Source organism: Bidens hawaiensis, unplaced genomic scaffold (genome assembly GCF_021521415.1).
Source record: "Bidens hawaiensis isolate Kalapana, Puna unplaced genomic scaffold, B.hawaiensis_p1.1 tig00040872_1, whole genome shotgun sequence".
Taxonomy (NCBI): Eukaryota; Viridiplantae; Streptophyta; class Magnoliopsida; order Asterales; family Asteraceae; genus Bidens; species Bidens hawaiensis.
Window position 1 is genome coordinate 4,434 of NW_027497230.1, and position 14,352 is coordinate 18,785.

General features: G+C 37.1%; 1 protein-coding gene and 1 pseudogene across 1 annotated transcript; one reads left to right on the plus strand and one right to left on the minus strand.

Annotated features, from left to right (window-relative positions):
• Window positions 1–1,452: 1,452 nt before the first annotated feature.
• Window positions 1,453–4,981, plus strand: LOC143592486 (bifunctional riboflavin biosynthesis protein RIBA 1, chloroplastic-like; annotated as a pseudogene).
• A 4,435-nt stretch (window positions 4,982–9,416) lies between these two features.
• Window positions 9,417–13,513, minus strand: LOC143592489 (UDP-glycosyltransferase 84B1-like). Its single transcript, XM_077072391.1, has 2 exons — window positions 12,754–13,513; window positions 9,417–10,168 (listed from the first exon to the last, which is right to left on the minus strand). The coding sequence occupies exons 1-2, from the start codon at window positions 13,482–13,484 to the stop codon at window positions 9,520–9,522; spliced, it is 1,380 nt and encodes a 459-aa protein (XP_076928506.1). The 5' UTR covers window positions 13,485–13,513; the 3' UTR covers window positions 9,417–9,519.
• Window positions 13,514–14,352: the final 839 nt, after the last annotated feature.

The following is a 14,352-nucleotide window of genomic DNA, read 5'->3' on the forward strand; positions in this document are numbered from 1 at the left end:
TGATGCAAGATTTTAGTTCAGTATTGCAATTATTGAGACCAACATTAGATCTATGTTGACTCATATTTAATGTAACTGGTTGACAACCAGTTTAGAAAATTACTATAAACGATAGTATAAATCTTAAATCGGTGCCAATTTACTTGGCTTTTTTAATTTATGGGTTGGATCTACATGCTTTGCTTTATTAATTTATGGGTTGGATCTTTAGGATTTGCCAATTGCTTCAGTTTATATATTAGCATATGAAAATATGTTACTAATATACAATATTGCAACTGACCCATTTGGAGACCCGTCTGAGGAACTAGATCCGGGTTATGGCCCAGTGGCAGATTCTGGATGAGCAACACGTGAAGACCTGAACATTATTTTTTTTCCAATTTATTTCAATTTCATATTTAAGTTTCAAAACGATCGTTAATTGTGGGATTTATCTTTATCTTTTGTTGAGATTTGTCTCTTGGGTGGGCTTCAAAAACCTCACAGATTTATCCTTTTTTTTGGTTGATTATTATTGACGAATTGCTATTTGAAGTTTATCGTTCTCTCATGTTCTTTTCGTTTCATTATCTTAACCGAATCATATCATTATTATTGTCATAACTTTGTATCCCTCCAATTTAATATAAATTACTAAAACAAAATATTTAAGTAAAAAAATTATTCTTACAAATACATGTACAATCCGGTCAAATATATAACATACGTGTTTAATTGACAATTTTTATATTTCCGTTCATGTACTAGGCGGGTCTACCTTACCCGTGTAGTATGCATGCTTTTAATTTAGAATATAGACTAGAAGAACGTTACGTGCAACGAAATTAGACTTCAAGTAATTCAAAAAAATTTATTTTAGAATATTTACTAGAAGAACGTTACGTGCAACGAAATTAGACTTCAAGTAATTCAAAAAAAAATGTCGTTTGAAATTATATATGTGTGTACTTAACGATTTCTATATTTCCACATGTGTCGTACACGGGTCAATAACCTAGTTAGTTTTATTAAATGAAATTTGAGAACACACATTTTCTTCCTACCTTTAAAATCTTTCCTTAAATGAAACTTGGAAACACAATTGTTCATTTCTTTCCTTAAGTGGATCTCGTGTACACGCCGTTAATATGAGAATACAAACAGGTAATGTTTTCTTCAACAACGTTTGAAAGTAACCCAATAACTAAGTAAACCATCCTAAAACAGGATGTTAACTATCTATATTGATTTAGACATTCAAGAGCTAACTCGATCCCAAACACAATAAAAAAAGGAAACTCGAAAACTCGTTTAAAAACCATAAAGATCACACACGTCAATAATCACATGGGCAATGTATAAAAAACAGCCACCAATTTGGATTTGAATGGTGACGTTGGACCTCAACTCTCACCCACAAACGTCTTCGACTTTCTGTCTACATTATAAACCACCAATTGGGCCTTCATTATATTATATTACCACCAATTTCCCCTTTTTTTCAATTCATTTTCAATTTCAATTCATTCTCATGGCTTCCATTAACATGTCTTCTCCATCCACATCTCTACTCCGCTCAAAGTAAGCTTCTTTTTATTATTATTATTATTATTATTATTATTATTTGAAATGAACTCGTGTTTATTTGATTAATTGTTGCTCGATTCACACCACTCGATGTTTCAATTCATGTTAATTAGATTTAAACCTTATTCTATCAAAATAGGGCTTTAAGTTTCTTTTATTTGAACTTCTTAATCATCTTTACAAAATAACTGATACTGTTTAATCCTTTTGTTTTGTTTTATATTAATAACCAACACAATAACTAATTAATTAATAAAAAGCTAAAAGATGAAGGTGCTAGCTATCCGTTTTATCGTCTACTAAAAATGTTTTAGCTGATTATATATGTTGCTACTATAGCTTTCTCATCATTTTGTGCCTTTTCTTTTGTTTCTGTTTTAATTGTTAGTGTCACACTTTACGTGTCAAGAAAATGTTTCTGGACTCGCGGTCTTTATATAAACGTATAGTTTGCTAAGTAAACAAGTTAAATAATAAGGGGTTCCTAAACATTTTCTTTTAGATTAAACTTTGCCTCTAACAATGGAATGGAATATCTATGATGCAGGATGATCACAAATGTGAGCTCGTATAACGGTCATCACTTTGTAAATATGTTTTCCTCCAACTGGCATGCATCCGAGGCGTGTCTCCATCTCACTACTAGATCATGCTCCAAAAGTAAAGGTGATGGAAGGTTCAGAGCTTCATTAGATGGTAGTTTTCCCGTTAATCAAAAGAGGATTAACGGTGTTGACAAAAATGGCGTTAGTGTGTCATCTGGAGTTGTGATACAGCCCGACTCAATACCTTTGGGCACACTGGCAGCTGAAACAACGACTACCATTAATGGTTTTTCTGCTAAATATGATTATGGTTTGGATCAACAAACTGCGGGCTTCTCGTCCATTCCCGAGGCCATTGAAGATATACGCGAGGGAAAGGTTTGCATTCTTTCATTTGCTTCATTTGTATGCTATTAGAAGTTGTAATTTCAAGATAACATTGGCTTACAACATTTTATAATAAATATTGAATTGTATTGCAGATGGTAGTGGTTGTTGATGATGAAGACCGAGAAAACGAAGGCGATTTAATAATGGCAGCATCGTGTGTTACACCTGAGGCCATGGCGTTTATTGTTAAACATGGAACCGGGATTGTTTGTGTCAGCATGAAAGGCGAAGATTTGGAACGACTGGAACTTCCTTTAATGGTTGATAGTAAAGATAATGCAGAAAAACTCAGTACCCCGCCTTCACAGTATCAGTGGTACGCGTAATTTCTAATACATTCAAAAAAAAATTAAATGAATGTATGTATGACCTTATATGTACTATGTAGGATGCAAAACATGGTACAACAACGGGTGTGTCGGCACGTGACAGGGCGGTAACAATAAATGCTTTAGCTTCAAAAGATTCACAACCAGGAGATTTTAACCGCCCAGGTCATATATTTCCGTTGAAATATAGGGAAGGTGGTGTTTTGAAACGGGCAGGTCATACGGAAGCTTCCGTTGACCTAGCTGTGTTAGCTGGGTTTGACCCGGTAGCCGTGTTATGTGAGATTGTGGATGATGATGGTTCGATGGCTCGCTTGCCAAAGCTTCGTGAGTTTGTTAAACGGGAAAATTTAAAGATTATATCTATAGCTGATCTGATCAGGTAAATTGCCAAAATTAAGTTGATTTGACCAAAATTAAATGGGTCAAAATTGCCACCTTTTGAAATGGAATATTTATTTATTTTTTTACGCGGGTTTAAATTTGACAGGTATAGAAGGAAGACGGATAAGCTAGTGGAACGGGCTTCTGCTGCACGTATTCCTACTACATGGGGCCCGTTTGTTGCATATTGTTATAGATCAATGTTGGATGGAATTGAACATATCGCTATGGTCAAGGTGAGAGAACATTTAGAAAAAGTATTATTTGTAGGCGGTAAATCGGCCCGTTTACTTATGAACAGTCATTTTGTCTGTGTTTATGGAAACCGGCCCGTTTTTTAGCGGACAAAAAATATCTGTGGGCCAACCACATGCTACAATTTTTAGAAGTTTTCATAGAAATTAATATTAATTGGATGAAACATATTCTTTTTTTTATAACAGGGTGACATTGGGGACGGAAAGGACATTCTTGTACGGGTACATTCAGAATGTTTAACAGGTGACATATTCGGGTCTGCAAGATGTGATTGTGGTAACCAATTGGCACTTGCAATGCAACAAATTGAAGAGGCGGGGAGGGGCGTTGTGGTCTATCTTAGAGGTCATGAAGGAAGGGGTATCGGGTTGGGTCACAAGCTTCGGGCTTATAATTTGCAAGATGATGGTCGTGATACAGTTGAAGCCAATGAGGAGCTTGGTTTGCCTGTTGATTCGAGGGAGTACGGTATTGGTGCACAGGTAATATTAATTTATTTATTATATGAATTCTATTCATCTTGCAAATTAACTAATTTGCTTTTGGTTTCATAAACATTGAACTAAATATATAGATGTGACAAAAAACTCTAATTTTGATATAAAGTGTCTTTCCTTTTAATAAAGGAATCTAGGAGAATAATGCATTTGAGTATGCTTAGAATGAGTTTCAACCCGTTTTAACTTATAATCTTTTTAATTAAATTATGAGTAAATTACACAATCATCCCCGTGGTATGCCAAAATCGTCCCTGTGGCATACAACAGAGACGATTGCGTAAGTTACTCTAATTATAGCTTAACCCATTGGACCCACTAGATATAAAACTACACGATTCACCGAAACATTGTTTTATTTTAAAATTTTTATATACATTGCACGTTAACTGTGATTACAAATAATATCAAAATTATATTTTTTTGCATAAAGTTGTATATCAGAAATATATTTGGGAAGCTTTTGAATTGCTTGTACCCTTTGACCCGTTTCCTTTTTTAACTAATCCTTTTGATTTTACCGCAGGCCCACTTGAGAATAAACGGGCCTGGTTGGCACCTTAAATTCCAAATTCTATAAATTATATTATATAAATTTCTTGGTTGTAATTGTATGTTTTAATGAAAACATGCAGATCTTGAGAGATTTAGGAGTTAGTACGATGAAGTTGATGACAAACAACCCTGCTAAATACATTGGACTCAAGGGCTATGGTTTGGAAGTTGCAGGCAGAGTTCCCCTATTGACTCCTATTACAAAACACAACAAACGATATCTGGAGACCAAACGGGCCAAGATGGGCCACGTTTATGGCTCTGAGAACAATGGTATCCCAAACCTTATAAACAAAAATAGCAAACCAAGTGTATAAGTTCGGGTTCTCATCTATAAATGATTGACTCATTCTTTACTTACCCTCGTCGAACAAGAGTTTAGAAACCGAAACCGGAAGATATATTCTTTGAAACCAATTTGTAATTCATGTTATTGAATGAGAAAGTGCTGGAAGTTGATTTTTTTTATTTAAATAATGTGTAACTACGCGGGTTATTAAACATGACATTTGCTATACCAACTCTAACCTGTCCACCAATTCTAATAAGCTAATTTCCACCATACCAACATAAATTTGGTATCCAACATCTTTACTTTCGATATCACTAATTCTATCAAACTTAGGCGAGTGTCACCACTAAGTAAAGATGGAGAAAGAAGAATTAAAGAGGCTCAAGATTTTGTCATAAAATTTCTGACCAGTCACCAACGTAATGTCATGTCCGTAGCCAAATTATCTAAATAGACAGTGACTGAAAAAACCTATAACCTAGTCTAGTGCTATGGTGTTTGCTTCTTACAAAAGTGGTGTGGGTTCAAAACATCGAAGGTGCAATTTGCAATGTTAGGTCGTATAGCCGAATTCACCGAACTCATTTTTATTTTTATAACGTTCTTAATGTGTTAGTTTGAGATTCGCCGATAACTAAAAAGATAAGTTTATTTTTCATTTTGGATTTTGATCTTTTCTTCAAGAAAAATTATCTTTTGAGTAGTGATAATCATATGGATAAAAACTTTAGCTGCAAAATATTTAATATAAGGTTGGGTATTAACATCAACAAGCTTAGTGTGTCTATTAAAAAAACTTACTAATATGATTAAACAATAATTACCAAAAAAATTTGTTAACTACTATGATTAAACAAAAATAATTCTTATATAACAGCCCTCTTAACTTAATAGGTGAATTTAAACATGTTATCTTAATAAATATTTGTTAACTTTAAATTATATAGGAATCTTTTGTGAAAAAAAGTCATTTACGATCTGCTTAATTAATCCGTTAAAAAATTAGGTTGAGCAAAAGTGGTGGCAGGTAGCAACCTTGTTTTATTTAATAAATTATCTTCAACATGTTCCTCAATGTATGCTGAATATCTTGTATGATTTACTTTTTTGAGTTTTTCCATAACTTCATAAAGAAAACAGCACCACTGCACCAGTACACGGGCATCTCTAGTAGTCGGTCATCGACGTACGGTGAAACTGTATTCTTCTGTTAATCACATGCCCTGTGGTTTTTTTTGAATGGCAAATTTCTGTCGCAGGACTTGACCTCACAACCCCTTGGTGTTTAAAGGTTTTGCCTTTACTAATGGACCACATGCATAGTGCTTTAAATCTGGCTTCTTTTATATATTTGTATGAAATAATCAACTTCTATTATGGAACACAGTCTAGAGATATATGGTCTAGATGAAGTTTTCTGTTCAATATAGATGTATGAATATATGAATAATTGCCTAATTGGAGATTTGGATCACTTGTAGAGGAGCTTATGTCAAACTTTTAAGCGGGTGAATCAAGAACACGATCACGAGATTTGTAGAACTCACTACGACTCTTTTATTAAAAAAACGACAAACGAGAAAAACTTAATAATTACTAACACATTGAACCAATAGTATATATATACCCATGGTTCCTAATCCTATACTAACTCAAATACAGAATTTGAATCTAAAACAAATAGGATTAAATAAGACTAACTTATCTTATAATAATAAACTAATTATTATATTAAATATTTTTCGAGATATTAGGATCCTTCAAACTGATTTGGTGTTGGACACGTTTAACACTCCCTCTCAACACCAAACTTCTTTTAATCGTGACACACACGAAGCACCTCGACTTGAAACAACCCACAATTCAATGCAACAAGCCGTCTCTTCTGGCTTTGACTCAAGTGTTGAATTCCAACACTCCCTCTAGATTCATACTTGTTCATCCAAGGTTTTTCACGGCCCGCAACACTCGCATCGGTCTTTGGCTATGAATCACCACAGCCTCTGAGACGAATTTATCTCACAACCAAACAACACTTTTCGCATGCCTAAATCATCTTTGACGCTCACCTTCGAACACACAGTTCGTACACGTCGATTTAGCCCGGATATCACACCCGAAACTACTAAACGTGGTCTCCCATTTATAGTCCTAATTTGCAGCCCAAAACCGCTACTATTTGGTACCACTTGACCACCGATTACAGTACCGTAATAGGTTCCATGCAACCTCCAAACACCTCGAATTGTTGCAGCTCCGTACACTATGGTTTGGTCCCGAAACCGGACCCTAAACATCTGGTGTTGTTGTCTCGTTTAGACAACCCGATAACGCTACCACTAAACTACCCCGACATACGGAGATTTTATCATCCCCACACACGGAGATTTAACCATACCGACATACGATCATGGCACAACATATCATTCATCATTATCCCGACACACGGGGATCTAACCATCCCGGCACAACGTCATCACTGAAACCTTCAACGTGACGAACACCAAAACAAAGTTGACACACAACCCTGTTGTACTCCGTTAACCCGGCAGACCCGAACCACCTTGTAACCGCTGTTAACACCCGTCGACAGCCCTCACCGTCATTGGTTCGCAACCGAACCGCTGTGAAACAACTACACATGGACCGAAAAACAGCTTCAAATTGAACTTGAAACTTAGTCGGAAACACTCGAGCCTACCATCATTAATAGCCATCTTCATGATGGACACACCATCATTCTGACCTCGGACGCACCTTTAATCGGAAACTTACTCACCTCGATCAGAACATGGACACACCTCAGATTCTCTGTTTTAAACGAACTAAAACAGCCGGCCTGCGCTTCCTTTGACTTCGAGCGGTTCAATCACTAGCCCGACAAACAGGTCGCAACTTGTTCACGATCGGACCCAGACACACCTTCCTACGATCGGTTTCTCCGTTTTCTTTATACTACAACCTGGAAAATGCTTACCTCCCGTTTGCACTGTTGACTTTGAGACTACTTATTCTTTGACACAAGAGAGACTCCAGAATAAATTACTTTGGCATGCAGTGGTTTTGAACAAACTAAAGAATTATTTTCTTTACAAACAAGTGCTCTATGCTTACCCACTCAATCTTAGTTAATTACCATTCAAAGTTCATGAAACAATGTTGTTTCAGAATAACGTTCTTGACATGAGCCAACAAGATTGACCACCAAACATATAGATTTTTAAACAATTACCAATTTGCCCGTTGAAAAACAGTTTCACCACCTTAAAATTCATACGCCGCCATGCTCACCCAAAACGGCACTCCCGCATGCCAATGGTCGACCTAAAACACCTCACCAGTCCACTACCGTTGTTAGTCTTCTGGTAGCGACCCAAACCCTTTCTTTATCGCCTGCCCTCCACCGACGGATACACTCGCCGGTGGAGGCTGCCCCGATCTTCAACCGCTTCCCGGTACGAGCCCTAAGCTCTGATACCACTTGTTAAACTTTTAAGCGGGTGAATCAAGAACACGATCACGAGATTTGTAGAACTCACTGCGACTTTTTTATTAAGAAAACGACAAACGGGAAAAACTTAATAACTACTAACACATTGAACCAATAGTATATATATACCCATGGTTCCTAATCCTATACTAACTTAAATACAAAATTTGAATCCAAAACAAATAAGATTAAATAAGACTAACTTATCTTATAATAATAAACTAATTATTATATTAAATATTTTTCGAGATATTAGGAACCTTCAAACTGATTTGGTGTTGGATACGTTTAACAGCTTATTATATGTTTTAACTATTACTCCGTATTATTATTTGATGTATCATTTAATTTAAGTTTGTTTTTAGTCATTAATTAAATAATAGTATAGTTAAATGACAGTAACACATATAATTAATATCTATACATGTGCATACACTCAACTATTTTAAATTTACAAAGTAACAAAAACAAATTGTTTCATCTGAAATAAAATATGTAATTAGGTGTTATACAGAGGATAAATTAGTTGAAATTCCTTTTTCGAAGCGATTGCATATATAATCAATATAGTTTGATTTACTATGAATATCTATAAGTTTTAATAGATAGGAATTCTTAAAGAAGTAGGATCAAAGTTAAAGATTTTTAGAGAAAAAAGAAGCACCCTAATGCTTCTATTTATCTTATTCTACTCACACACCATATAGTATTGTTATTATTTTATTATTACTATTATTGTTTTTATTATTACTATTTTTATTAGTATTATTATTATTAATACTACTACTATTATTATTATTACTATTTCATTTACTATATATTGCCTCATACATATGTTTTCTGAAAGCCATCTTTTTATCCCGTTGGATAGAGGTACGGTGTGCATACATCCCATCCTCCCCAGACCCTACTTATAGCTTTGCTGTTTGTGGGACTAAACTGGGTATAGTTGATTGATTGATTGATTGATCTATAAGTTTTAATAACTTTTTAGAAATAACTTTTTATAAAGTGTATATATGTGATATTCTTATATTATTAGATAGACATATTTCTTTCTTTTCAAACCATGTCTTCTTACTAGTCTATTTATTTGAACGATATACAAATATTACAGGAACAAAATAACTAATGAAACCAACTCGAAACCCAAATGAAACCGACTATTAAACACCCAACCAGTCAACCAAAACTCGAACCAGAAGCGTATTTATTGTTGATCTGAACAAGATGAAATGATTTCATTTACAAACATCTGAATATTGTCGTAGGATGAACCACCATTCACCAAAGCTTGACGCGCCGCGCTCTTCAAATCCAAAGCATTCTTCGTAAACTCTTTCGATCTCTGCCCACTCATAACCTCTTCCACACATCTTCTCACTTCTTCCCCGTCAAGAAACCCTTCTGAGTTCTTATTCAGCTTCACACCAACCCTCCAAACATCAGTCACGAGCTTAGCGTTTGTAGGCTGATCAGTCCAATGCGGACAAGCAATAACTGGCACACCCGCAGTGATTGTTTCTAGCAATGAGTTCCACCCACAGTGACTCAAGAAACAACCCACTGACGGATGAGACAACACGGCTGATTGTGGGCTCCAGCTCACAATCAGCCCTTGCTCTTTAATCTCCTCCAAGATCTCAAGTTTTGGAAGTTGTTGATAACTGGGTGACATTAATATCACCCAGAGAAACGGCCGGTTTATCTTTTTCAAACCAGCCGCTATACTCTGTATTTCTTTTTCTGACCAATATAGTAAAGTTCCAAACGAGATGTAAACAACCGAAGATGGTTTTTGTTTGTCTAGCCACTCTATACAATTATTCTGGTCCTCATTCGATTTAGTAAGATCAAAACCGAAATCTGTTGGGTTCGTAGGCCTTGTTGGCCCGGTTTATTATATGAAGTCAAAAGAGGAGACGGGTGTGGGCGGTCGGGCCCAAGCCCGGCCCGGTTTAGATTTCTTGCATAATAATTTACTAACCCTAGTTCAGTCTCTATATAAACAACATTATGTACTTGTAATATTTGTCACTCAATAAAGATATACCTAGTTGCCACCCGTGGACGTATGTCAGTTTAGACCGAACCACGTTAAATCCTCGTGTTCGTTTACTGCTTTCGTGTGTGTGTTCAGTTTCGTGTGTGCGTTTAATCCTAACAAGTGGTATCTAGAGCTTAGGTTCGGATCACACGAAGAACACGGTGAACCAGCGAATCAAGATCCTATTTTCGTTGAAGAACAGTTTCAAGTCAGAAGAAATTTAAAGAAACTTAGAACCAGTGCCAACCGCGTTTGTCAGGTTTATCGTTTCAGTTTAAAGTTTCGGTTTCTGATTTACAGTTCGTTATTCCGCTGCACGTTAAATAGGTTGATTGTTTAACAGAGTTCAGTTGAACAGTCGTTAAGTTCAGGCTCGTGTTGCTGTGTCTGTCTCTGTTTTTTATCCAGTTTTTCGTTTTAGTCATTGTTATGGCAGAAGACGGAAAGTTTTCGATACAGAAGTTTGACGGACAGAAGTTCGGTTGGTGGAAGATGCAGATTGAGGCACTACTTTGTCAGAAAGACTTGGATGTAGTGCTTGAGGATGAAAAACCAGAAAAGCTGTCAGAAGCAGATTGGAAGAAGTTAGACAAGAAAGCTAGGGCTTGTATTACATTGTCGTTGTCGGAAGATGTGGCGTTTAACGTCATGAAAGAAACCACAGCCCGTGGTATGATGGACGCACTATCCAACATGTATGAGAAGCCTTCGGCAGCGAATAAAGTCTATCTTATCCGAGAGCTAGTGACAACAAGAATGAAAGAGGGTGGGTAGTTACAACTCATATCAATAATCTTAATTCGATCTTGTCCCGCTTAGTGTCAGTTGACATTAAGTTTGATGATGAAGTTCAAGGTCTCTTGTTATTATCCTCTTTGCCCGACAGTTGGTCGCAAACAGTGACTGCAGTTTGTAGTTCGTCTACAAATATTACTTTCGATGGGATTCGAGATCTGATTCTGGGAGAAGATTCAAGACGCAGAAGTTCAGGTGAATCATCAGGCAATATGCTAGTCACAGAAGGTAGAGGCAGGAGAAAACAGCGAGGCAGTGGGAGCAGGAAGAGGAGTCAGTCTAAGACTCGTAAGGATATTGAATGTTGGGGTTGTAAAGAGAAAGGACACTTCAGGAATCAGTGTCCGAATGGTAAGAAAGAGGTGAACGTTACAGAAGACGACACAGATGACGGGGTCAGTAGTGATGAGGCTTTGGTTTGTAGTGTTGAGAGTAGTGTTGATGCTTGGGTGATGGATTCTGGTGCATCGTTTCATGCCACTCACTGTAGTGAAACGATGAAGAATCTTAAATTTGGGGATTTTGGAAAGGTTCGACTAGCGAATGATGATATTTTAGAGGTTACGGGTATGGGAGACGTTGATTTGATAACTTCAGCCGGTACTTCTTGGACTTTGAAAGACGTGAGGGTTATTCCAAGTTTGAAGAAACGTTTGATTTCAGTTGGGCAGTTGGATGACCAAGGGCACGATGTTAAGTTCCGGAATGGGCAGTGGAAAGTAGTCAAAGGGAATCTTGTGGTTGCTCGTGGCAAGAAAATGGGTTCGTTGTATATGGTCGATATGTCACCGAAAGGAGTGGATCCAGTTTTGGTGAAAGACAAAATCCGGTTCACAGAATCTCGTGGGCAGAAGAAGGTTCGTTTTGCAAGTAACAAACCCAGAGCCAAAGTGAAGATTCAGGATGAACGAGCTAGGAAGGTTAAATCAGTTGGGGGACATCGTGACAGTGGGAGCACAGGTCGTGTTTCAGTTACAGTTCCAGGTCGACAGTGGATTAAGAAAACCAGTATTCCAGCTGTAAAAGTCTCTCCAATGAATTACTTGCTGAATATGGAGAGTGTTTGTTCTCAGGTTATCTCAGGATCCGGTAGTTCGTTACAGTGGGAGCCGGTAGGGACAGAGAACGGGTCAGGGGCAGTTTCAGCCATGACTGACGTGTTGGAGCTCCGGGGAGCTTCAACGGGCCTTCAGGTTAATTGATGAGAAGGCGGTGGCAACTAGAAGAAGTTTAATGTTCAGATTACAGAAGTACAATCAGGAGTGCAGACGAGAGTACTCAAGGCCTCCGAGTGGGAGATTGTTGGGTTCGTAGGCCTTGTTGGCCCGGTTTATTATATGAAGTCAAAAGAGGAGACGGGTGTGGGCGGTCGGGCCCAAGCCCGGCCCGGTTTAGATTTCTTGCATAATAATTTACTAACCCTAGTTCAGTCTCTATATAAACAACATTATGTACTTGTAATATTTGTCACTCAATAAAGATATACCTAGTTGCCACCCGTGGACGTAGGTCAGTTTAGACCGAACCACGTTAAATCCTCGTGTTCGTTTACTGCTTTCGTGTGTGTGTTCAGTTTTGTGTGTGCGTTTAATCCTAACAAAATCTTCTTCCTTACCCAAAAGCGTTGCGGGAACTATTGGTCCTACCGGCCAAAATACACGGCCAGTATTATTAATCGCCACAGTCACATCTTTCTCGAGCTCCATGAACGAATTCCCGAGCACCCACTTCACCTTATGCATGCTACAAAACAACTTTTTTAGTACACTGCCAAAGCTGGCAAACGTATTTGTTGGAAGAACAAACGAAGGCAAATCATCCGTACGAAAAACAGGCAATCCTGGCAGCTTAACGTTCATATTAAGCTCACTTTCGGTAGGGAAATCCTCGAGACGATTGTAATAATGATGATATATTTGGTAGACAGTGCATGGTTGGATCCATAGCATGGCGTTGGGAACACCAACCTCAGCTGCCACATCAGATACCCACGGCAAGAAGGGTGTATGAATAATGTATGCAAATTTATTTGGACGGGATCGGATAAAGGCCAAGAGGCTACCCGGTCCAAACTTGCTTATCATATCCATGGAGTGTACCAAATCCGCTTTCCGGTTATAGTCTAAAGGCAGACCGTCGGAGAAGAACTCAAGGCGGACGCCGCCGATCATGGTGTTGTCTTTGAAGGGATATTCGTTTGTGATAAGAGTGACATGGAGGCCTTTAGACACAAGACTTTTGCCTAGTCTTAGGATGGGGTTTAAGTGACCTGGAGCTGATGGAGTAACTAGAAGAACATTTATGTTTTGATTTTGTTCATAAAATGAACCCATTTTTTTGAGGTGGTGAAAGACTTGAGTGAGGTATGCATTAATTTATAGACTGTCTTGTAAGTGAGAAGTGCGTTCAAATTGTTTAATGTCTTCTTTCAGATTATTGAATAAGAAATTTTGTAGTAAGTTATTGTCACATGCGGTTGTAGGCCGGCAGAGAATTAGTATATACACTATTAATAGAGAATTTTAAAATGAAATTTGTAATTAATTGTCTTTTAACTTGTTACTAATCAAATTATATCCATAACATGTACGTTGATAAGATCTACCCGAAAAGAGCAAGAAGAAATATATGTTCCACATGTATACATAAATTGCGATCGGAGCAATAATGTATCTTGCAAACAAAACGAGACCCAATATTGTGTTCTAGCTAGATACATGTATTAGCAAGACATAGTTCTTGTACGATACGTAGCTGAAAAATGTTCCACACACGTATAATACACATCCTTAAACATGTTCTTAATGCGTATTATATGTGATGCACTTTTTGTTATCATACTTACGGTTTTGTTCCATATCTATAATACACATCCTAAGTACATGTTCTTACTTCTTAATGTGTATATACATGATGATAAAACCAGAAGAGGGAGGGGATAGCGAGGTCCAAGCTCGTGTCGCATGTGCATTGGGCACGCTTTGCTAACTAAACCAACGACATATCTTTGTGTATCTCTCTGCCCACTATATTTTCTTAGCAACAAATTGTTTTCACCTAAATATCTTGCAAGAATTTGAACCTATCATCTCATATTTGAATAATCAAATACTTACCACTAGACCATTTAATCGAGATCATGGGTATCACTATGTATATATATATATATACAAATTAATTGCGAATGGTCTTGAAACATGT

Coding starts and splice junctions, on each gene's coding strand:
- LOC143592489 (XM_077072391.1), bottom strand. CDS start 13,484: ATGGGTTCATTTTATGAACAAAATCAAAACATAAATGTTCTTCTAGTT. Junction 10,169..12,753: donor CTTTTGGGTAAGGAAGAAGA/TTTTGTTAGGAT, acceptor AACAGATTTCGG/TTTTGATCTTACTAAATCGA.